This window comes from Eublepharis macularius, chromosome 1 (genome assembly GCF_028583425.1).
Source record: "Eublepharis macularius isolate TG4126 chromosome 1, MPM_Emac_v1.0, whole genome shotgun sequence".
NCBI lineage: Eukaryota > Metazoa > Chordata > Lepidosauria > Squamata > Eublepharidae > Eublepharis > Eublepharis macularius.
Window position 1 is genome coordinate 208598239 of NC_072790.1, and position 26318 is coordinate 208624556.

General features: G+C 41.4%; 1 protein-coding gene across 1 annotated transcript in view; it reads right to left on the reverse strand.

Moving 5' to 3' along the window:
• Positions 1 to 3008: 3008 nt before the first annotated feature.
• NRXN1 (neurexin 1) overlaps positions 3009 to 26318 on the reverse strand; it is a 1172093-nt gene continuing 1148783 nt past the window's right edge. Inside the window, exons 19-20 of the mRNA XM_054986029.1 lie at positions 24635 to 24722; positions 3009 to 6468 (exon numbers count right to left, since the gene is read on the reverse strand). Coding sequence (XP_054842004.1) covers positions 6164 to 6468; positions 24635 to 24722 — 393 coding nt within the window. The 3' untranslated portion in view covers positions 3009 to 6163. The remainder of the gene's footprint in view (positions 6469 to 24634; positions 24723 to 26318) is intronic.

Consider the following 26318-nt stretch of genomic DNA (forward strand, 5'->3'; position numbering starts at 1 on the left):
CGCTCCCCAGAACCAACCATAGATGGTAAAATAGAAAAGAGTCCAGTAGCACCTTTAAGACTAACCAACTTTACTGTTGCTTAAGCTTTCGAGAATCACAGTAATCTACTGGACACTTTTTTATTTTGCTACTACAGACTAACATGGCTAACTCCTCTGGATCTATAACCATAGACAGTGCTTTTTGGTTATGATATGGATCCCCTTGGGCTTTAGGCCTTTTTTTCCCCAAAATGCTATGGCCCAGTATTTTACAACTCTAGTTATCCCCTCTCATTGTAGAGCTTTTATGCTGGCTAGATTTAACATATTCCCCTCAGTCATGGTTTCCGGCAGATACAAGGGCATTCCCTACGAGGCAAGATTGTGCAGGTGCTACTGCTGGGAACCTGACTCTATCCAGCATATTCTTCTACACTGCCTGCTGTTTACTCAACTGCGCTCACGATTGATCAGTCCCCTTCTCCAAACCTTTGAGACAGCAACTACTAGTGGTGCAGAATTTCTGTTAGCAGACAGACTTCCTGAAATTACCGAGCAGGTGGCAGAGTTTTTGGCCATTGTTTTGAGGATGAAAGAAAGAGAAAAACTGGAAAAGAAAAAAGGAAGAGAGGGGAAGGGGAGCAACTGAAGGGAGAAGGCTAATTGTGACATCAGAGGTGTTTTAAAAACTATTGTTATTATTGTTGTTGTTGTTATTGGGTTCCTGGGGTGGGGGGATTGTTTCTGATTATTAGCTGTCTGAGTCACAATTACCTGAAATTCACTCTGCTCTCATGCTGACAAACTGTCAAATTGCGCTGTACTGCCATTTTCTTTTCTTTTCCATGTGTATACTATGCCAATAAAGGGTTTTGGAATTGGAAATGGAATTGGTTGTGAAATGGATTTCTTAAAAAATGGCTTCACCATCATTGTCCTTGATTGACAGATCTTCGCACCCAGCATGAAGCTGCAGGCATCTCTACATACCCTAACATGCATTAGCAAAACAGATGGTTGACACTATCTATATTGTTTACATATGAGTATTACATGCTTTAGGCTAAACAGGTATGGATAGTAGTTGTAGTCTTTTTTGACAGTAAACTCACAAGGTTTAAAAGTCTTCCAAGACAATTATATTATTATAAAATGAAGCGCTCTTCATAGAAACAATATTGTTGTAGATCAGCTTAACACTAACAAGCTAAACAGTATAGTGAAATGAATACGAAACCAGCAGACTTCTTGTGCTTTTTGAGCATCTCTCTTACAATCCTACTGAAGTGACAATAGTCCTCTAATGGGAACAGTTAGCAGTTTCCCAATATCTGCATTGCCTGCTGTTCTCTTCAGAGTAACACTGGTTATATCTAGGTTTGCCAGGTCCCTATACCCTCCCACCGGGACGGGGGGGGGGGGGGAACCTGGCACTTACCTCGTGCCAGCAGTGAGGTCCAGCGCCTGTGCAATGATGTCACCACTGGAAATGGCGCTGTCACGCTAGCCACAGGAGCACTTCCACATTCCGTGCGGGGATGATTCAGCTCATTTGGGGCTAGTGCGACGATGGCACTTCTGGAAGTGATATCACTGTGCCTGTTGGGAGTATGTGCATGGTGCGCATTCCTGAGGTGCCTCCAGTGGCGAGCAACCTCCGGGAGCTTGCCACCTCCTGCGGACCACTGGTGGGTTGGTGGGCAAGGTGGCAAACCCCCGGGAGTTTGCCCGCCACTGGCAACCCTAGTTATAACCTATAAAAGCTTAGGCCCAACACACATTGAAGACCACCTCCTCTGATTCAGCTCATTCTGATCTTCAGAACCCACCAAAGATACCCTCTTAATGTTACAATAAAGATCAGACATGAAAAACTTCTTCCCACTGTAGGCTGGGAGCCTCAATCTTGGAGCACTTTTCACAAGGTTTGAGTTCTGAATGTAGCTGTTTAAATTACATCACCAAAATTGCAAGGGAGAAAGGTTAGTGTAAACTGGGCTGTACAGGGCTACAGCCAATAGCAATTTCCATGACCAAAGTAGCATGTTTCTAAATAAATGCAGGCATGGGAATCACTGAAGCCGCATACATCCAGGTTTATGGTAACATTTCCCTATTTGATCACAGGCGTGCAGGGTTGAGGATGGACAGTGGCTGCATGTAGGTAGGAACAACTGTAAACCACCTGTAAGAGGCAAGGGACTCCTCTATTTGTGCCCCTCTATTTGTACTCTCAACATATAGTATTATGTAACATTTTTCATTTTCTGTTTCATCTTTGATCAGTATATCCAACACTCCATCTTGAATTTTACATTCTTGACCTGGCTATAAGATTTATGGGCAAAGGAAGCACAACTATTATTATCAGTGCCCTGACCCTTTTTCATGCTGCTCTGGCATAGAATTCTAAGGAATTCCCTCCATGTTATTTGAATTTCATCTCAGAATTCAGAATGTGCTAGGTCATGTATGTTTTATCTATGCTGTCTTTGATATTTATGTACCACTGAGGAAGGCCATTGGGCTGAAATGCATCTGATTTTATTGGTTTTCTACATATGGCTGTTAGTTGTACTATGATACCTGTATATTAATGATTTTATTTTATGTATATACAAGGTTTAGTACTTATATGTACAACCATATGATGCTTTTATTTTAATCTATGTATTCCTATTAAAGTTTATGACGAATGATGGGCCATTTAGTTCCAAATTCAAGATAGGAAACATTGCTCAGTTATACATTCTGCATGCAGATTTTTACACAGTCACATACAGATTTCTTTAGCAGACGAACAATTCCATTTTTGGAAGTAAACACATACACAAAACAATAGCCATGTGGATCATCTTTCTAAGTAAATTAGAAATCTGTGGAGAATGGAAGGTGGTAGTGAGGGAACTACATCTTGTAGCTAAATATATGCTGAATTGTAGGAGTCCTAACATATTAATTATGGCAAATGAAGCAACGGGATGAGAAAATAATGAGTCAGCAGTTGTATTAAGAAACATTTTATTAACAAAACGGTAAATTCCACTTGCTTAGCATTTCCAATAATGGATAAATTGGCCTTGCAACAAATAAAAAAATTGTAAATACCTATCACAGAAAGCACTATAAGGTTAAGGGCTTCTGACCTTTTTTTGATATCTTGGGAATGAATAATTTCACACATTTTAGTGTATTGTTAAAAAGGCAACACAATACAGTAATTAAAAAAAAACCCAAAGCCATCTCACAGCACAATCCTAAACACGCTTACTCAGAAGAAGTCCTACTTATTTCAGTGGGTCTTACTCTCTAGTAAATGTGTATAGGGTTGCAGCTTTAGACAAACAAACTAGATTATTATAGAGATGGGATTAAAGTATTTGTTATGCATTTTGAAAAGAGAAAGGTGTTTTAATATAGCTACTGTAACATCTGATAAATGCAAACACTTCTTTGTTCATTATTAAGTCACAAAATCAACAAGGAAGAACAGGAGTAACTCCCCAGAAAACAGTTTTAAATTACCTTTTTCTAGAAATAGCCATCCCCTATTACTTATTCCTTATGGTAGTCACGTTAATTGCTCAGAAAAATAATCTGGCCAAGTTAGGTGAGTTAACAGAGTCAATATGAAGCCACAAGAGAACCTTGTGCCATCGGCTCAGATTGCGGCAGTGGTAGAGAACTCCAAGGAGCAGAATATCTCTCCCCTTTCATGTAACCTTACTGTTGTGGAAATGCATTTCTCATTGGCAGTTTGTTTCATTTTGTATATGAAAGCCAGAGCCCTTTTGCTGACCTCCCCTGGTCACTTATGAAGAAGGTACAGGAGGAGAGTGATTGGGCAAAGTATTTTTAGATTATGTAGCCTTACTGACACTTCCTTCAAATATTCACACGCACACCCCAATCTGCAACCTTTTGACATACAGCGTGATCAAACTGTTTGGCAGTTTCCAAAGATGGCAATAACACAACTGTTTTGCATGTGTTTGTAAGATATTGCTGTATTGAAGACCAAGTGCTTCATTGATTCCCAATGTTTTACTTCAGTGGTAGCAAACAACACACAAGAAGATACAGAGTCCTGCTGGTTAAAGCTAATTTTAAATTCCTTCTTCCTGTCTGTAAAGCGTGAACCATTCTCATCCTCCCAGGAGGCCTTTCAAGATATGGCTGATTCTCTACTGAACTACTTTCTCTTGGCCTAATGTATTCCCTTTGTATCTCTCTGCGAGTGAGATGTTACACAATGACATTTTTGGGAATCTGGTGGAGCAGTCTTTTAATTTTTGTTTTAATTGCTAACTTATAGCACAAGCATGTATTTAAACCAAAGCATTAAATGTTTAAATGTATATCTATGCAGAGAAGCTTAAAGCATGTTAATTACTGAACCACCAAACCAACTTATCTTAGAAGAGGAGGCAAGGTGGGATAAAAATTTTTTTTTTAAAAAAAGGAAAACTACACTGAATACTTCCTCTGATAACAAAATGTGCACTTGGACTCCTGTTTTTGCATGCAGTTTAAGCTCAAAACGCATTTTTTTTCATAACTGGGGAATGCCTCAGCGTGAAGAGCTAATGTAATTCAAAAGGCAGACTTGAATTCTCTTATCAACCACCAGTTTAGTAGTTGTGTTCTGAATGCCAGGCAAATGATATACAGTGACAAAGATTTGTATAAAAAATCCTAAGGAATCTGACCTTTTCCTCACTTCCTGGGGAGCAGCCAACTACACTGGCCAATGATGTGATCTGAACTGAAGTGCAAAGGTCACTTTTAACAATTCACTTGTGTCCAGTCTAGGCGGGTGGCAGAAACCACATGATTTCAATTTGTTTGGCCGATATATATTGGGAGTGGATAGGCAATTGGAGAAGAAAAGTACGATGTTTAGATCTATATATATTTGCTTTCTAAATCCACTTCTTTCATACAAACTACTATAACTGAACTGCAACAAAAGAGAGAGGCTGTACAGGTTAAGAAGAAAATTAGCTGACTCTTATATACATTCATACACATCCCTCTTAGTGTATTCACTGTACTGTAAATTAAAACAAACCAAGAAAAGAAAAAAAAGTAAGGAAAAAGAATCAGTTGCAGGAGGGGAAGAAACATTGTGGCAATTTCTCATGGCTGCAAAAGTAAACAGAAATGTTGGTTGCTCCAGATGTGGTAAAATGTTCTATATCTAGCAACACTTAGAACATTGAGTTTACCAAAAATGGTTGAAGAGCCGATATAGTTTGCATTTTCTATACAACAGGCTAGAAAACATCACTTATCACAGTCCAGAAAGCACATATAGATGTATTTTTAATATAAACATATGTAATAACATATTAAGCGTGCATGATTTCCCCCCCCCAATGATTGCATCTTTCCCCTCAGGTTTGTTTGTTAGTGGTGTGTGAAAAATAAGCCTTATATTTCTCTTTTCTTGTTTATTGTTATTTTTGAAAATAAGGCCGCTATACTGTTTTCCTCACAACCAGAAAGGGGCTTTTTTTGGAAAGTGTTTTCTTTCTTTCTTTCTTTTTTAAATGTGGTTTATTCAGAAAAGCCAGCACTTCACTTCAAACCCCAGCTCCAATCATTGCTTCGTTGCACTGGGTGGCAAGCTCTTTCGAGGTCTGCTTGATGAGCGCTTGTGTAGGACAGCAGAGTTTCTTCAGGTAATAAGACTAACTTACTCCTCAGGAAAGTGCTAGCACTTTGGCTAAATCCAGACTCATAGGTAGCTTCTTTTGTGTGTATGTTTGTGTGTGAGAGATTTCACTTTTGTTGTTGCAGTTTATTTCATTTCGTGTTGTGCTGGGTGATGTTTTTGTAGTAATACTCCTTGCCTTATGAATGTGCGGTACCAACATCGTCTTCAGAAACATTCCAGCAACTTAAAGACTGCAGAGTAAATGAAAACACTGTGGATGTTAGGGGATTATTGACTCCTGTTTCAGTGAAACAAGAGCATGAAATGCTTATTTCACTTTTTTTCTTTCCTTTTTTTTAAAAAAAAGTCTTTCCTTTCTGATTGCATTCCCTGTGTTCTTGTTTTCCCATTTTTTTTAAACTTTGAATGTGCTTCATAAAAAGTAAAGTAAATAAGTTTTGTTTTTATGTCTCAGATAAAATGAAGACTATTTCTATACAATTGTTCTTTCAGCTGTTGGGATCAGACGTAGTATTCCTTATCCTTGTTTTTCTTATTTTTGCTGGAGCTTTTAGAGCTGTTTGGTTGCTTTTCCTTAATCACAGCCCCGTTGGACTGTGCTGAGTTACTGATGTAGTTTCGACTCTCATCAACATGGTAGGACCCTTCATCCCGGTTTCTATACTTGTACATGGCATAGAGGAGGATGAGAATGCACAGAGCAGCTGCTGCCACGATCCCCACCACCATGCCAGTTGTGCTGCTGGATTCCCGGACCACCTCATCTGAACTGGGATATCCTCTTCCTCCAGCCTTGGTGGGACTTGCTGTAGGTAAATGATGAAAGAAATATTTATACAGTGCATAGCAGAAACCACCGATACATTCAATGGCTGTGCATCGTCAGAAAACATTTAATAGGTTAAGCAGGGTGATATTAACTATATGCTTCTGGGCACATAAAGGGACATCTCCTTGATGAGCTAGTTTTCTATGTCCAGGAACATTTAAACCTCTGAAACCATTATGCTGCATAAAACGGTTATTTCAAGCAGTTTGTACTGAATGTGGGTGACTGAAGGCTAGGGTTGCCAACTCCAAGTTGGGAATTTTCTGGAGATTTGGAGGGGTATGGAGCCTGGGGAGGGAACTCTGTGGGGAATAATGCCAGGGTCCACCTTCCAAAGCAGCTGTTTTGTCCTGGGGAACTGATCTCTGTAGCCTGGAGATCAAGTGTAATTCTGGGAGATCTGGAGGTTGGCAATCCTACTTAAGGCAGTTGTCCCACATCATGCTGGGCATCCAAAGAAACAGAAGAGAACTGCATGTGCAGATGTGTCTTTACTGGGTTTCTTTTTGCTATAGCAGTTCCCACAGTAATTCACCTGCTTGTATCTTTAGTAAAGAGAACTCTTATAAGAGAACAAGTAAGCTTGCACACGTGGATCACTCACAAACAGGCATGACTCTCCCTTAGATCTAACTGTTGCCTCCACCTGCTATACAGACAGACTAGTAGGGATTGAAGACCCACAGTTGTGTAGACTGCAAGGATTATTTGCAGTACATCAGTTGTCCAACCCTTGAAGAAAACAGTCATTGAGATCCTGCATGTTCCATTATTTTTTTAAAAAATAGACATTGTTGTTCAGATTTATTGCAAAAGGTTCAAATGCTTTTTGAGTTAATGCATAGAAATAAAGTTTATACTGACACATCAAAAACAAAACATAGAAATTAAAAAGTTGCCCATGCACAAAATTGTTGACGTTATTGAGATCTAACCTAGTCAGGCTAAAGAGATAAGCTCTTCTGTACTTCCTAAAGGCCAACCGTGTCCTACGAGTTTGACCTCAAAAGAGAGATACATGAAATAATAATCTTTCAGGAATACTTTTTTGTTCCTTGCAGTTCAGATATTTTACCTGGATAGGATGTTCTAAATCTAAATTGCTCTTTAAGGAAAATTCAGTGGCAACTTAAAGAAGCATGAAGCCTCCCTGAGGCATGTGATTGACTGAAATTCATTTCTAAGATCCTCCGTATCTACCCCCACATTTCTCTTAAGCTGGTGTCATTTCCAGTTTTCAGTTGACCTATATAACAAGTACAAGATGTGAAATGAGTCCAATAGTTATATTTAATGGTGCACACAGCTTTTTGTATGAGTGTCTGTTGACATATGTTGCAGATAACAACAAGAAGGGGGGGGGGGGACCAAGCAGTGTGTAAGAGCCAATCAAAGGCTATCAGATTAATAATTAAAAGCAGGAAAGGCTGCATCCACAAGACACCATGAAACACATTATAAATTAATATATCTCTCACAAAAACCAACAATAAAATCAGTTTAGACTGTCAGTTTTCTCAGTGCAATGTTTGAAATTCAGAGCTCAAGTTTCACCTTGTGTTGTTTCATATTCAGTCAAGTATTAAAATTGCCAAACATGTTTTGGCTGGCAGTTTTTTTCCAATAATTAAAAAGCCAAGATATCCAAAATGAAGTCTGGAAATACTCAGAGCAAAATGTGCTTCTATATACTTTGTTCTTGGAATGTGTTTCTGAACATAAATGCCCTAATACAGCTCAGAGTACTATGCATACAGGAGGCAGCTCTGTGGGTGGAAGCTTAGCTGGATGGGTAATCTCTCTCAGATCCAACAGCTGGTTTGCATGCACAGAGACCTTTCATAAAGGTCAATATTTTGCCAATTAGCTATTTGAGAAATTTTGTGGGGGGGGAGGGGTGTTGTAGATCTGGTTCCCGCATGTTCTCCTTTCCACACCAAATTGCTAATCAGTGGGATTTCACCTTTTTTTAAAAAAAAAAGTTCCATGTGTGGTCTTTCAGATGGGGTGGTGTGTGGTGGCATAACAACATAAGCACAAAGATCAGCAGCATGCTGTATAGCCTTATTTAAATCCAATGCATATAGAGTAACACTATTCTTCGTATCTGCACAATTTCGGCAATTTCTCTTTGTAAAGATGTTGGAGTTCTTCAGAGTGGTGTAAGGATGCAACCTTTAGGATTATAATAGGATTTAGGCTAGCTGCTTGGCCATCACCTGTCTTGAACTGACTCTTGATTCTTTTCATGAAGATTCTTTCTCTTAAAACTTATCCTGGCCTTGCTTTGCTTTCCACAAATGAAGGACAATGGAATTAGTTTTAAAAAGGGGAGCCACCAAAAGAAATAAAGACTTGTCAGCAATGAGCTCTATCTTAAGACAATGAGGCTGATTCATAAAAGCAGTGCTTTATGTGAGGGTGTCAATGTTACCAATCCCTGGTACTGTTAACTAGAGAATTACAACAAATACTAGCTCAAGAATACAACTGTATAATGCTTACAAATCTTATTTCTCCCAGTGCCATTAATGCATTATAAAAATGCATTAACCATTGGCAGCGCTCAGGCCAATGGTATACAGGCAAACGGTGCTTCTAAACTTCAGCATGAGGCCAGATGTAGGCTTTTTTGGACAATTAGTGGGAAGAACATGACCCAAATTAGAAATACTGGCAAGTGAAGCACAATGAACTCATGCATTCAGGACTGGGAAAATGCACCATTCAGCTAGGCAGCATTTGCAACCATAAAGGAGGCAACAGGATTGCTGTATCACTTAGCGTTTTGTGTAAGATATTTACCAACAATTGCTTCTGAATTCTTTGAGATCCAAAATCCTACCCAGCTGCAGAGGGCTGCACGTGAATTTATCCTTGTGCTGCCTCTGAACACAGTCAGCAGAGATCAGTGCAAAGTAGGGTTGCCAACTCCTAGTGGGGGCATGGAGTTCTCCTGGGACTTCTCTCCAGGTTATAGAGACCAGTTCCCTTGAAGAAAACAGCAGCTTCAGAGGGCAGACTCTATCCCACCTCAAATTTCCCCCTCAAAGTCTCCAGGAATTTGTCAGGCTGGAGTTGACAACTCTAGCACAAAGGCAACCTTTCGCAGTCAGCTGTGGCTGGGTGAAGAGGTAAAGAAGCATTTGTTTTATGTACAGTGCCTTGCCTCTACAGATGCTTAATATAAATTATTAAGAGAAAACACTCCAGACCAAGTAAAACATACATATTCCACAAAGCAGAAGGTATTTGACTTTGTAGAATGAATGGTGATTGCTAAAGAAATCAAGATGATTAAAGCAGAACCGTTGATTTAGCAACTAAATCAAAAGGTTTTGTGTGCTTTTGGTTCCTACACATACCAGGTACTCTAGAACATATCTGGAACCTTCACAGGTGTTTTCCTGAAGAAGATTTTTAGTATTTCATGTTGACACAATTTGCTTATTTTGCCTGAGGGGAGAGATGTCTTTATTATTAATTTATATCCCCCTCATTCATCCATAGAACTCAAGGTGGTATCCACAGTCTCCATCAGCCACCTGCCAAGGTACTCACCAGATCCAGACCTGCATATAAGATGTGTTTCCCCATGTGTGGAAACAACAGCTGAGGGGGGGGTAAATGGAGAAAATGGCACAAGGACAAGGATTAGGTCACACTCCACCACCTTCACCACAGTTTTGATGATTTTCAACTTTAAAAAAGCAGCAACTATGTGATCCTAGTCATCATGAGTCTTCCACATCATGTATTTTCCCTTGCAATTCATAAGCTCTATCTCAGTTTGCACTAGGAATCCATCTCAAAGCAGTCATAAGTGACAATAGAGATTTTCTCCCTCCTCTCCAATGTTCTTGTGGTGAAAATTCATCTGAGCTGGATGTATCATCAATTGTTTTGTAAGACAATTCACTGTGACTACATAAAAGACTCATGAGTGTATCCATGTGAGTGAAACTGAGAGAGACTTATCAGACTAAACATGATTTTGAAAATTAATTTCTGCCTAAGAAAGAAAGGAATCTACTGAATAAATTCTGTCACTACCTGATGGGATAAAAGTTGTCCTCCCTTTGAACACAGGTATTTGAGGCAAACACTGTCAATTAACTCTGCTATTAATGTCTGCTAAATGGCACCTTTCAGTTCCCCTTTATGAGGAAATGTTCCTTTAAATACAGACCTAAGAAATGAAACCAAAGAATCTTATTTTAAGTAAAACCATTTTTTAAAACTAAACCTGCTGGCATTCTTTCATTTTAGGCATCTTTTCACAATTATCTCACTTGCTCCATCTGTCTAAAGAAGACACAACCACTTAATTAACTGAAAATGTTCCTGGTGTTCTCAGAGTAGCTGTTTGTAATTTGAGGTGCGGGGGATGAGAATGAGGGCTTTGAGACTAAAGCATGTTGTGTTGTTTTAGTAATCGCTTTACTAAAAGGAATAACTTTCCCAGCAAATATCCAGTTGTTCTTGTCAATTATTTTAGAGGAGGCTTGTCATAATTCGGTAAGAATGCTAAGAACATTCTGTTAGGATATTTCCCATAATTCCTAGCACCAGGGAGGTTTTCAAGGTGGCAGTTTCACTTCCCCACTCAGCCATAAAGACCACTGGATGGCCTGCGCACAAACCATTCTCTCTCAACCCTCATCTATTTCACACGGTTGTTGTAAGGATAAAAAGGAGAAAGGGAGAACCATGTAAACTGCCCTGATATCCTTGGGGGAAGGGTAGGAGTAAAATATAATATACAGGCAGAATATAGAAAATGTTTGCACTGGAAACATTTGTCTATTGTTTAAATGTCATATATACCCCGCCCTTCAACCAAAGGCTTCCATCAAATATATGTTTCAGCCAAACAATTCCTCAGGATCATAAAAATTAAATCCCTAAATATCAAGTTTCCAACAGCAATACATGAGATATCGAAGAAATGTATGTAAATATCTCTTCACTGTGAAAAAAACCATTCCTTTTAGAAGTCTCCATTATTGTATTTTCTACACCTTGAAAACAAATAAAACAGCTAAAGTGCCTTATTTCATTGCTCGGGAGATGGCAGATGAAAAGCCAATAACCATTCAGCTCCTCTAGATTTAGGATCATAAAATTGAGAGGACAGAAAATCTTAAAGATGAAGAGCAACGTGCAAATCTGGAAGCTGCCATTATGGCAATATGAATGATTTGGCAGAGTGCATGGAGAAGATCATAAAACCATATTTTTTCATCCCGCTGACAGAAATTAACCAGCCATCCTGCTTTGCATTAGTCCTCTCAAATCAACCGACCGACCGACCGACCGACCGACCGACCGACCGATCGATCGATCAATCAATCAATCAGATGGGCATATTGTGCCTGTCCTCATTAAAAGGGTTTTTTAAAGAATCAAATCTTTCTGAAGTGTATCATATACAATACTAGATGAGATTGATTTTTATATTCCGTTTGTTACCACAGCTATGAAATAACTTGTCCGGAACAATCACAATTGGCCACAGTTTCACACTGCACATTAGAGAGTTATTATAATTCTTGGCAGCTCTTCAGTATGGCTCTTACATTTCAAGAGTAAGGAAAAACTGTGACTATTGCCAATGTCCAGTCTTCATTAATACTGTGAAAAGAAAATTGGAACTGCAGACTCCTGCAGTGTTTGAGAATTGAAATTAGCAAAGACCCCATTTCTTTGAAAAAAAAATTAAAAAGAGCTCCTTGGTTCATATTCATGCTTTTGCATAAACCAAGTGGTGGGAAATGCCAGGAAATTATTCACAAGACAAGATTAAAAAACAAAATACTGCATTTTCAACAAGGCATGAAAGTAATTATTTTTGTGATGTATACTCTGTGGGCTTTCAATTTGGGAGCAGCTGGAAACTAGAAAGTCCTCTGGTGGACCACATTATCTGGACACAGTTTCATCTAGACATGGCATCACTCCCCTTTTCTCAAGGCCATTAAATCATTATGAATTCCCAAGTGGTCTTTCCCACCCCACTTTCTGAGCTGAGCCACACTACAAGTAACATTATGTGGCAGTCCTTGATCTCAATTACTAGAAACTAGCACATCCAGGAATGCAGTCTCAGATGTACAAATTTTATATGTCCAGGAATTTAACAAACATTCTAAAATGCAACCCTGCTACGATTCTGGATGAAGTGGTTCAATCTACGAAGGAATAGAAAGGAATATTTCTGTAAAAAGAATATTCATTCAACACTTCTAGCTGGTCCAACTATGGGCACAGAAACAGGCCATGAAAGAAAAGGCTGAATTCAGCCCCTGCCAATCATCTGATGGATGGCTGGTGTATGTATGTGTCAATGTTTCAAAAGGGACTCCTTGTATATCTCCCTCACTGCTATGTGGGCATGAGGGATTCTATTATTAGAATCTACTCAATATATGAGGTTGGATAAAGGACAGGCACTTGTTTGCATCTTTGTTTATAGAAATGCTGATAATAAGCAGTTCACCTGTTTCTTTCCCAAAAGGAAGTGCATGAATGTGACTTAATATTGTTTTTTGTGTATAAAAGATAGACTGACAAAGACAGAAAGAGAATATACAGTAATATGGCAGAATATCATTCTACGTTTTTAACTAAATAATGGAAGTTTATTCCGATTTGCCCCCTTTACTACTTTCTTCATTCTTTATTCAAGCAGGAAGCAATGAGGAATGGTGCAAGTTCACAGACATGCACGCAAACAACAAAATGCCGATATTGTTTTGCTGCTCTCAGAGTAGCAGCATCATCCCAACAAATACACTATGCAAGAAAAATATATGCATTTGACATAGCCAATCAGTTGAGGAAATAAAACCAAAGTATACCCAGAGGGCAGCGATGGGTCTATGTTAATTTCCTATGCACTTAAACCCCTAGTAAAGCATCACTTAATTTCAAAGACAGCGCTGCAGGAAGATTGTTTATTCCTGGAAAACTAAGCTGTCTTCTGTTTGACTCCTAATGAGGATAATATCTTCAGGGTCACATGTGTGCAGAGCTGAATTGCATTTAAAACATTTCACAGAATAAGTTTGCAAGAACAAAAAAAAAAAGGAAGGATGCCAAATGCTACAGGTGAAGCACCCACTTAGGTACTGGAAGTTCTATACATTCATTAGAGCTTCTACAACTTCCTTTCTCTTCCTTCTTCAGAATTTGCTCTGATGCAATGCAAGGATCTGAAGTCACTCAGGAAGGTTGGATCCAGTGGTAAATTTTCACTGTAAGTGGATGTTTGCTGATTTCTCCCGTGTAGTGCAGACCTCGAGCTCACCCCTCAAACTGTTCTGGGAAGGTCCCTTGTCCCCCAGGACCAGCATTTTGGGGAAATTTGAAAATGGATTTATCCTGCTGTGTCAAAACACTATATTGGATGATGGAATTCAGAATTTATGCATTTATTTATTTAGATATTTATAACTAGAGATGGGCCCGATCTGAATTACAATTTCAACCCCCCCCCCCCCCCGATTTTGGCGTTTTCGCCATCGTGACTCAGCTAATCGGTTCTGTCCATAGCAACCGATCCAGCAGTCGGGAGTTTGCTAGTTTGGGACTTGATCGGATGGGTCAGTTTTTGTTCGGAATTGCAGACACTCTGGCGCTAGTAATTAATTCCCGGGGCAACGAAGTCAGGGAAATGAGCTGTTTTTGCCCTCCTTCTGTTGCCCCCGAAACACGAATGGAAGCCCAGTTTTCCTTGATTAGCAGGCTTCCTTCCAAACACGGAGCAGCAACCCAGGGGAGGGAGGGGGAAGGGGGTGGGCACAAAGGAAAGGCAAAAGGCAGCATGGGAGGCTGGGAGGATGCCCGTGCCGTTCGCCTTTCCCCAGGACAAGGGGCATGTGGGCAAGCCAGCCACCCCTTGTCCTGGGGAAAGGCAAAAGGCAGCGTGGGAGGTTGAGAGGCCACCTGTGCCGTTTGTCTTTCCCCAGGACAAGGGGCACGTGGGCAAGCCAGCCGCCCCTTGTCCTGGGGAAAGGCAAAAGGCAGCGCGGGAGGTTGAGAGGCCACCTGTGCTGTTCGTCTTTCCCCAGAACAAGGGGCGCGTGGGCAAGCCAGCCGCCCCTTGTCCTGGGGAAAGGCAAAAGGCAGCGCGGGAGGCTGGGAGGCCACCTGCGCTGTTCGCCTTTCCCCAGGACAAGGGGCATGCAGACAAGCCGGCCGCCCCTTGTCTGGCGGGGCAGGTGAATGGCGCGGGCAGCCTCCTAGCCACTCGCGCTGCTGCCAGCTCCGCAGCGCACCGGGACAGCCGGCTTGCTGCGTGGGCAGGAGCGACTCAGGAGCGCACGCACGTACATGCGCAACAGCCTGACTATGGTTGCTCTGGGTGCTGGCCTCCCCGATTCCCGATTTCGGACCGGAAACGAGACTTGATCAGTTAGAATCGGGAACCTGCGTTCAGCGGCAGCCCAGATCCATGATCGGCTTAATCGGGATTTATTTTTGGATCATGCCCATGTCTATTTATAACCCACTTTTATCCCCAGTGGAAACCTAAGGAGACTTACAAAATCCTTTTACCGTCCTCCATTTTATTTAACAATAATTTATTTAACTAACAACAACAACATTCGATTTATATACCGACCTTCAGGACAACTTAACACCCACTCAGAGTGGTTTACAAAGTATGCCATTATTATCCTCACAACAACAAACACCCTGTGAGGTGGGTGGGGCTGAGAGAACTCCTAGAAGCTGTGACTGACCAAAGGTCACCCAGCTGGTTTCAAGTGGAAGAGTGGGGAATCAAACTTGGTTCTCCAGATTAGAGTCCCCCACTCTTAACCACTACACCAAACTGGCTTTGCAATGTATTCTGGGGTTTGGACATGTGCAAACTGTTGAAATTGGCCAGGCTGAGCTAGGCTTTTTTGTGTCGGTTTTGAGATCCCTACAATGCAGTTTGTTTATTACAAGAGTGTTACACCACTTTCCGGCATGATTTCAAATTGATTTACAATACAAGTAAGGATAATGTAAAAACAAACTGAGAAGTGAAACTTATTTTTTTAAAGCAATGCTCAATCTGCAAAAAGTAACAAGACACTAAGAATAATAAACCTCTGAGTTAATTCGCCAAAGGAAATCAGAAGAGAAAGACAGTTTGACCTATCACAAGAGAGGAAGGTAACGAGCTGCTTGTAGGAAGGGCATTCCACAACTTTAGGGTAGCCACTCTACAGCCCCAGATTCTTGTAGAGATCAACAACACCTCATAAATTGGAATGCAAAATAGGGTGTCACTGTTAAAGTCACTGCCCTCTGAATATGCAAGTTGGGGGCTAGCTTGGCCCTGGGATCTTCACACATCCAGAATGATGTGGAAACATTAGGCACTTTCTGAGCCAAGGGAATTTTCCGGAGTCTGAATTATGAGAGTCCTTGTTTTCAGTTTCTCGCCCACAAACAATTTTTTTTGGACCACAGAAATGTTTCTCCACTTTCTGAGGAGTTGGTGAAGTGGACAAGAGAAGAGGCCAATAGTATATTGTCCATGTAATCCTGTGATTGGCAAGGTCGCAGCCTTCTGTGCTGACTGCACACAGTTTTTTTCAATCGCTGCTGAGCTTCATTCAATAACTGCTGTGCTTTGGGTGAGTCTTGTTTCTCTTTCCATGGGGATAAAAATTCTATCTTCTTTGGATCAAAGCTCTCTGCTTCAAGCACTTGAAATACAGAACATTTCCCTCCTTCAATTTTGCTTCACATTTTGTTTTGTTTTTAATCACACAGGTTAGCCATAACATTCAAATGTGTCCTCCTGGTCATCTTATGGGCTTCATTATTATTCACACAAACAAAACACATGGAAGTTATCAAGTGTTATGCTCATCATGACATAGCTTGCTTCTCACTAATAGATTGCTTCTATGCCATAAGCAGCCAGTAGGTAGCATAGTCAAACTGTTCCATACAAAGGAACTAACACATACAAATGGGTCATTAGCGGCTGCTGCAACATTTAAAGTTACCCTTCCCCCTAGCAATTTTTAAAAGCCATTTAATTTTTACTTTTATTTCACTCTTAAACTGTATCACTGCTCCATCATTTCTGAAATAATTTAAAAAATAATTATGGCAAGAAGGACTCATTCTATAACAAAATGCTTCCTCTGCATTAAAATGTAGAGGTGGCAGTCCATTGGTTACAACTAGAGATGGGCACGAACCGCATTACGAACCTCAAAAACCCACGAAAATGGCGATTGCGCGATCGTGACCCGGCGGATCATGATCGGCCACGGCCAACGAACCAGCGGTTGGGAGATGCCTGGTTCGTTGCATTCAGGAGGGTTTGTTGCGGGTTCAGGAAGCCAGACACTCAGGCGCCAGCAATCTATTCCCCTGGCAACGGAGCCAGGGGAATGCCTGAGCTCTGTCTGCCCTCCTGTTGCCCTGGAAACCCGAATGGAAGCCCAGCTTTCCTTGATCAGAGGGCTTCCTTCCAACCACGGAGCTGCAAAGCAGTTACAAGTTGGGAGAAGACACCCAGGGGAAGGAGGGGGAAGGGGGTGTTCTGTAACCATGGGCACTCCAATCTCATCCCTGCAAACCCTGATAGGCAGCTCTGACAGCCAAACACAGACCTCCTGTGTTGCTGAATGGGACCGATGCTTATAAATTGCCATGGTCTCCCAGGCTAGGTTTCACTTTCTGCGAGCAGTGGAGTGGGACAGAGCTCTTGCTTGCCACTTTGGCCTCCACGAACCACGATCTGGTTCAGTTTGGCAACGGGAGATGTTCGTTGCATTTCGGGAATTCGGGATTGTGGTATGCACTGAACCACGATCCGCTGGTTCATTAATTTTTTTTGGTTCGTGCCCATGTCTAGTTACAATATTCATTATTTATATAGTGCCATTTGGGTAAGATGAAGATCCTTGTGAAAGGGCTCCCATGCAGTCAAATTTCAAGTTACTGCACCCTGAATGCTGAAAAAAATGCTACGTTCCCCAGATGGCCTTTTAAAAAAATCAAAATTAATTCTGGGAGGAATTGTTTGGGAGTGGAGAGGAAGCAACATGGGTGGGGATTAATTTATATCCCCACGTAGACTTTCCTGCTCTGAATTGTCCCCTCCCCACATCTTTTCCACTGTGGGTTCCAAATATATATATGCTTATAGATGCTTATAATACTCCTGGGTGGGTGACCATTTCGAGCAAGAAAAAGGAAAAGGAAACTGCACTGGGAAAAATGTACACACATTTAGGTACAAAATCTAAATGGGTTCTGAATAACTGTGAAAAAGAAGAATGTTCCAGGATGTGCAGCTTGCAGCTTTATCCTTTAGGAGTAGTCAATGGAATTGATTCAGGTGAACTAAAAGAAAGTATCAGTGACATACAACATCACAATTTATTTGCGAAACTCACTCCTACAGCATATGATTGCCAGTAGCTTAAATGGATTTAAAAGGAAAACAAATTCATTGAGGACAGGTTCCCTATTTAGGCTTGACATAGGACCTTTATGTTCAGAGGAAGTATATCTCTGAGCGCTATCTAGGGGTGTGCAGTTCGGATATCCAATTTGGGAAAAATTCCCGAATTGGATCTGATCCGTAAAGATTCAGGATTTCCCGAATCCTGAATCAAAGCTTTCCGAAGCATTCGGAATGCCTCGGAAAGCTTCAGGGCTTAGTCTAAAGGGCCCTGCTGCTGCTTGCAAGCAGTGGTGGGGCCCTTTAAACACCATCAAAAACAGCCACCCACCACCACCCACCCACCCCACCACCACTTACCTTGGCCTCATGGTCGGCAATGGCTCCAGCCCTCCCCACCACCCGTGGGGCCACAGAGCAGTGGAGAAGGTGGTGCAGCAGGAGGCAGTGTGGCGGCAGAGGAGCCGGCTGGCTCCAGGCCGCCACTGCCGAGTGACAGTGCTACTTATTTATTCCATAAATAAAATAACATCAAGCTTGGAAAGCTCTGTGAACTCATGATGACCCCCAATTTTCATGAACACCTCTATCCTGCACTCTATTAAAAATGCTTCCACTGTCATTCTCTGGAACTCTTAGCAGTGCACTGTTCTTAATAACGATTTAAATGGCAACAAAATCATACTAAAAGAAAACTGATAGCCACTATGAAAATAAAAACAATGGTAGGTTATTTGGTTGCATGTACGTTTGTGTTGTGTATACCAGCAACACTGTTGAGGACCACAGAGAGCTGCACTCACACTGCCTGATTCAGAGGTGAGCTTGGGATTTATCACAGTCTCTGAGTGGTCTGTTGAGGCTAATAAGGAAAACAGGAGATGCCCATGTGATAAACCAGGATGACCTCTGCAGGTAAGCTAAATGCCTGTTCAATGGGATGACTCCCCCAGACAGACGCACTTGAAACCTAAACCATCTCAATGTGAATTTTAACAAAAGAATAAATGTCCATAACTACTGTCTCACAGTCTGCATATTCACTCCCCTTTTGTGAAATCAGACCATGCGCCCTGTAAATATTTATGTAACTCACCTTGAGTCTTTGGCATAAGAGGGCTATAAATCCAATGAACTGTCATAAAGAACCAAATAAATTGCTCACTTCAGTAAACTGAGCTGAAATGGATGGTTTGCTCCCTGACTGCATAACAGAGAAGAAAATCCCACTAGGGGTATAAAATCTGATTTGCAAGATTCCATGCTCCTAAAGAATAGTAATTTATTTTTGAATTGTATTTGTGTGTTTGGCTGCTGCCATTTTCTCTTAGTCTTCAGAAGGCTTGTGTGATATTTATTTCTTCCAATTATCTGATGCAGAGGAAGGAAAAATAAGTAAGTCCCACTTTGTTCAGCTTGTGTGCATAAGATTGATTGTTTTTGCACCTTGCAAAAACATGGAGGTTCAGAAGATGTCTGAATCTCACAACACTACTGGCCAGCTAAGTGCTCAGTGGGAAAGGTCAGGAGAAGCACCTGTCTCTCTGCCAAGCTTGCTCACTTGGATCTGGCCAGCAGCTATTGGAGCGTGCTTTGCCTCATGCTGGGGAAAGTGGGAAGCTGGCAAAGAAAGTATGGCGCTCAGACTTCCCACTTCAAACACTTGCTCTGAACTGGCCAGCAGCACCCTTTTTGCAAGACACCTCTCCTCTTTTTTACCTTTTTGCACTCTCCACAGAATGAGGCATAGTAGCATAGGAAAAGGAGTGAGATTGCCTAGGCACCAAGAAGAGCACTAGCTAACCATGAAGAAAGGAGAGTATAACCACCAGCACCCCCCAATTGTGGCCCACTCTCTCTTTCCCTAGGGGGCTGCCATGGGTGGTGGTGATTTTACTCATTCTTCTCTGTGGCCAGCTTGCTCTCCAATCCCCCACCCTCCTCGCAGCAGCTGCTCCGGAGAAGGGTGGGGGATTGTTAAAGAAGAATGGACCCTTTACTTTCAAGAGGCCTGCACCTCATAAAGGCTTGGAGGTTAATTGTCCTCTAGTCCCAACAGCAGCAGCTGTTTCAAGGTTGAGAACCATCTGCCATCTACATGCTCCACTGGGCAATGGCCTCACCCAGTTTCCTAGAACATGAGGTGCATACCACATTGGGAAACCATGCTCAGAAGAATTACAGTTGGCATGCCAAAGAAACTCATGTGGCTCCGGGCCACTGAGTATCACTGCCATGGAGAAGCTGTGTTTGTAATCCAGAAGTACACATATTCCCAGTCATGATTTCTGTGACTGCTATAACTCTCAAAGGAAATCACAGCAACTAGCTAAGTGAGTTGTTCTTGCTGAACACTACTTCCTCCATGGACCATGACCAGGTCCATGAAGACAAAGCTGACATGTCTGGAGCCAGTTTGGTGTAGTGGTTAAGAACAGCAGGACTCTAATCTGGAGAACCGGGTTTGATTCTCCACTCCTCCAACTGAAGCCTGTTGGGTGACCTTGGGTCAGCCACAGCTCTTCCAGAGCTCTCTCAGCCCCACCCAACTCACACGGTGATTGTTGTGGGGATACTATGCTATTATTATCTGCTCTGAGTGAGTATTACATTGTCCTGAAGGGAGGTATATAAATCAAATGTTGTTGTTGTTATGCATCTATATCTATCACTCTTCAACCCCATCTTTCCTTTATGCAACTCAGGGTGGCATATATAGTACTTCCTTTCTTCATTTTATCCTCATAATAACCTTGTGAAGTACTTTGTTCATAAGAGTGTTTACGCAGTCATGGTGAATTGTCTTATAAAATAACTATGACACATCCAGATCAGATAAACTTCCATGTACCACCACCAGCATATTGAAGGGGGAATCTCTATTTTCACTTCTAACAACTTTGAAATGAACTCCTAGTGCAAGCTGATAGTTTATGAATTGCAAAGAAATTGTACAATTTTACTTTTTTTGAAGTGAAAACCTGAGTCTTCAATGTAGCTGTATAATCATACTATGTATGATGTGGGGCATCCATAATTAGGATCTCACTTTTTAAAAAAATATGAGAGTAATCAGGACTTTGTGCTGTTTTTTTTTTTTATCCTTTCCCTTTCTCAATTTAAATCACCTTTCTCCTTCACCCCAAAAGCGTCTATTTTGTCCACAAGGGGAAATAAATCTGCTAGGTCTGGATCTAGTCACTATCCTGATGGAAGACTGATTAGGCATTCTGCAGCTACCACCTAGAGTTTCATGAACAAAATGGTAGACACACACACATACTCAAACTCTTCCACTTTATCCTCAAAGCACGATTATCTGGTGGAATGAAGATTGTTGTGATTCTCCTTTGACATGCACTTTGGATACAGTAACTACAATGAGTAGGGGAAGGCAAGCAACTCTTCTACTTTGCTACAGCCAGCAAGGTGACTGAAGAGCTTTAAAAAATCCCAACTTGCCAAGGTAGAAGCCATGATAATATACAGAAGGATACTATAGTGCCTGAGTCCAAGAATTTGAAAGTACATTTGATGAAGAATGCTGAGACCTATAGAAAAAGCTTCTGCAGGATGTCTTATCCTGGCTTGCCCAACCAACTTTCAGGTGCAGTATTTTGAGCATCACACGGCAGCTAGAGTACGAGACAGGATGTTGTATGGCTTCCCCATTGCCTAAATAAATCCTGGGGAGGTGTGCTTGAAACCAAAGCAGGGCCTATCTCAAGTGTCCCATTGCACTTCCTCTTTCTTTACCTTGCTTGTCATGGATGCAGGCTGCCAGGAGGACACATTGGCTAGGGGACACAGTGGGTGCTGATGACTGGACTTTTCCAACAGCCTCAAATTCCCCTCCATAGGAGTGAGAACTAGACTGTGTTTACCTTCCAGCAAGCAAATTCTGGTACCCTTTAATGAAAGGTTTGCATGCCATGGAGCAAATGTCATGTGACATCATACATTTCCAAACTGTTCTGGATAAGGTTTATGGGTTTGGGGTTTTATAACTGTCTTTACATGGCTTGTATCTGTTGCAAGTCACATCATCTCATTCTTTATTTATCTGAAGGCAGGTGCACAGTCAGCAGAACCTGAGGTGACACACCAGACCTTGCAGGCTGTGACAGCTTTGGCAGATCCACCCCTTCCCAAGAAATGATGCTGTGCCTCCATTTTCCTAAGGAAATCCACTGGATTAATAATTTAGCACCATCAATAGACTATAAATCAGCAGCTGCAGGGATGAGGAGCACAAGCCTTTTAGTTGGCAGAAGCTTTTTGGCAGCAGCACCCAAATCACTTACTGATGAGCACTCACTTCTGAGGAGCGCCATAATCTCTGCATTAAGGGGAACTTGCTAAAGTGAACTTCACTTCTGCTACAGGCTTCATTTAAGAAGGTAGAAACAAAGCCGCCACTCCATCCCAATGCATCAGCGTTGTTTATGTGTGCATGTGTGTGTGGGGTGGGGGTAGGGCTACTACTGGGAATAAATTATGGCCGGACCAATTGGCAGGACATGATATTGCCTAACACTTTTGTCTGCAACTTTACTACAGTACTGTCACTAAGCAGGAAGAACTGGGCTTTGAACCGCACTGTACTCTGCACCTCTTTTCTCAAGCAACTGAATTATTCAGGAGGGCTTTTCTACACAGGTAATAAGACTGTGCTGTAAGGAAATGGTTCTGAGGGATTCTTTGGTAAAGGGATAGAGACTGTAGTGTAGATGACACTATTGTGTACTGTCCTGTTGCTGCAAGTATGTTCCTACTGGGTAGTTTCTGTGTCATTTAATAGATTGTGTTAAACTGCTTGTTTCAGCTCTGTATCAGATTTCTGCTTGTTTTCAAATTTCTGCAATCTAGATAAGGTAAAGGGAGTCCCCCGTGCAAGCACCGAGTCATTACTGACCCATGGGGGGGGGGACGCCGCATCACGATGTTTTCTTGGCAGACTTTTGTTACGGGGTGGTTTGCCATTGCCTTCCCCACTCATCTACACTTTACCCCCAGGAAACTGGGCACTCATTTTACCGACCTCAGAAGTGAATGTCCCAGCCATTGAACATATTGATTTACACTGTGTAAGTCTGCCTTGAGTCTCAGTGAGAAAGGCGGACTATAAATAACAAAATAAAAAATAAAAATAAAATATGCACTGCATGTATATCTATCTGCTACTGACAATGCTTATGTTGAGGGTCCTCTATTCCTCAGAACCAGCATTTTTGGGATGTTTATGGGCTGTAGGAGGAGGAGGGAGGCAGGAAAGTTCTGTTCCACTGTTTCTGTTAGTAGAAAATTTAGTGTGGATCCAACCTAATATGTCTCTACAAAGTCTACATTACTGCTTCACAACATAAGCATGTACCTTAATAACTGTATGTATTTGTCCTTAACCTATTTTTTGTTCTAAACTAGTGAACCATTTTGAGGATATTTTGTTTTAGATTCACAGTATCCTCCTTTTTCAGGATTGTTTAGAAGATAAACTAATATTGGGATAGAATCTTGTTCTTTGCAGTACTAGAGTCTTACTAGGTAACAGTTTCAGATTTCATTTTTACACACCACTTTCGTGGTTCATATTGGGCTCCCACAATAATGTAGAATATGAATAAATAAATAATTTCCAACATTGTTCAGAATTACTGTCACAGTAATGGCAGATCCTTTGTAACAGATGCAAGAATTTCTGTTCTGAAACAGATGGTATGGCCAGAGTACAGCTTGGGAAAGCTTTTGGGAAGAGCCAAAGCACCAGGATGTAATACCCATTCCAGGTTGCCAGCTCTCATGGTTTTATAGCAAGTCTTGTTGATTCAAGTGCCTCTTAAATCCTGCTAAATAAAAATGCTTTCCAAATGGGCTGGAAAGACAGATAGGATGATCAATTTATTCAGATTATACTTTTTTATTACATTGGGTTTCTGGTACCATGGATAGTGGATTTCAAGTTGCTTAGACATGTTCTGACACAATCCTTACATGAGGAAGAATTCTGTGCAACTTGAAGCCTAGCCAATTTGCTTGATGGATACAACAGTTTCCAGAAAGAGGATTTTGAGTTGTAGAAATGGTATAATGGTACAAATGGACAAAGGTCCATTCAGTGATGCAACTTTGAGAGTGGCCTAAACAATGCAAGCAGCATTAGCTCCACCTCGTGACTCTGCTTTTATACAAGAAGGTAAGTCAGCCCTACAAGTCCCCAGAAATATGGTACTTCATTCAATGTGCAAATTAATTAATACTTCTGGAAATACTATTTTTTAAAGAAAACAGTTGAGTTAAACATGGAAAGTCACTAGCCTTCAACAGATTTTAATGAGCCATCCTTGGAATCACAATAATATTTCTAGTCCTCAATGATTTTTTAAAAAGGAAAACGTACTGGTACATAAACATAACTCCCCATACGGCTCTATTTTCTTTTATTTATAGGCCGATGCTGATTGTGGGCAGCCAAAAAAGACAGGAGGAGATGAAAATTTTCATATTTTACCATTTCTAAAATTGAGATCCACACCTCAACATTCCCATAATGATGTGGGTGGTTCCGATCCAGTACCTACCAGAATGGGCAGGAAACTGAAGCTTGGTCTACTGCTAACACAGGAAGACAGGCGGAAAGAGATTGCTGTTTTGCCTTGTCAGCCTTTGCCACATGCAAAGAATCAAAATAAAAAGAAAGTAATAAAAAAAGTTGACTAACCTAACCCACCTGAGCTCGGCTCACAGGGATCAATGTCCTCGTCGTCGCTGGGGCATTCCGCGGAGGCCACCAGGATGTCATCTGTGGTCTGCAAAGGAAACAAAGAGCCCATTTGAGTTAATCAAAGTGGTCCCAACTACATGTTCGTCTCTGTCACTGCTCAGGGTTTGCAGGGTTTGTCGATGAGGACTGCATCTTAGAGACTCAGAACACTCTGTAAGCAAGTTCTAATGGTGACGACAGATTCTTTTTTTACTTGAGAGCTCACAAAGGATTATGTCAGTGGCCCAGTGGGATGATCACCGCAGCTCTCTGACTGGTAATATCTCATCCCTTGTGTCCAATCACATACCTTTTGCTCCCTCTGATCTCCACCCATCAATCTCTTTCCTCTAACCGCTCTCCCTATGCTTGGAAAGTGCCCCCCACCTGCTTCTCTCTTGTATCTTTAGACCTATTTTTTGATCCATTATTTGAACAAAGCAGTTAATGAACCACTCTACCTTTACCTCACCTGCACCTCTTCTGTACCCTGATTCTTCTGCATCACTGTCAATTGTCAGCCTGTTATAGAATCAATTGCTTCCACAGCTCATTGATTCTACATGCATTGGTGGGTCCCTCTTCCTTTGCTGCTGTCCTATGCACTATGGTCAAGCCCAAATTGCTTTATGTATATGCCCAAGAACTTTGCCACATGCTCCAGGCCAGGTTTCCCCAATTTCTTTCCCCAAGTATATCTCCTTTTACTGAAGCACAGAAGTTTGTACTTTGAGGGGCTAAGTTCTTCGCATGCACAGATTCTGAAGTTCAGTTCCCACCCTCTCCATCTTGTACATTGCCCTGAGCTCCTTGGAGAAAGGACAGGATAAAAATATATTACAGACAGAAGTACAAGATTTCTGCTCTACCTTTCCAGCCACTCAGAAAAAACAAATGAGCACCAATGAGCTTTCTGTGGTGCAGCTGTAGCTGAGAGCAGCTTTTTCAATTTTTTCCTTTAATTGGAAGATGAAAGATGGAAGAACAATCTGCTTGGCAAAAATGAATTCCAGTTGCTATTAGTAGCACCCATGATAAACGTTCCTAATTTGCAGGGCAGCTGCTTTGAGAGTTTTCATTAAAGGAGGATTTAGAAGGCAAAGGAGAATCCCTCTCTTTGCCACCAGCATCTAATGGGATGACATACAGAGCAATATAATCATAATAATGTGGGATTGGATTAGTGTGTCTCTTGGGTGACTGGTCAAATTCATCTTAGTATTATCCTTTAGCTTTATTCTGTTTTTCTTTCAAAGTGTTAAAAAGACAGGTGTATCCAAGCCAAACTCAAGGGATGATTGGAGAGATCCATGAATAGAATCCACCAAAGTATTTTTAAAGGCTAACAACAGCCAAGGAAGGGGAGGGGGGTCAAATCAGGGCAGTAATGATGTGGGGAGGATTTAATCCTTCTCTGCGCACCATATCCCAAGACTACCGTCCCCACCCCAGACCTGCTATTTACTCTGGAGAACAACAAACAGGCAGTAGGTATAGAAAATAGCAGGGGGGATATTTACATCAGGATATGGGACAAAAGGAAATGTTTAATCCCACTATGCTGTGGTTCTAATCCTATTTTCTCCACCCCTGCTGTCTGTTTTTAATTTTTAAAAAATACAGCAGAAAATTCTAGTAACAG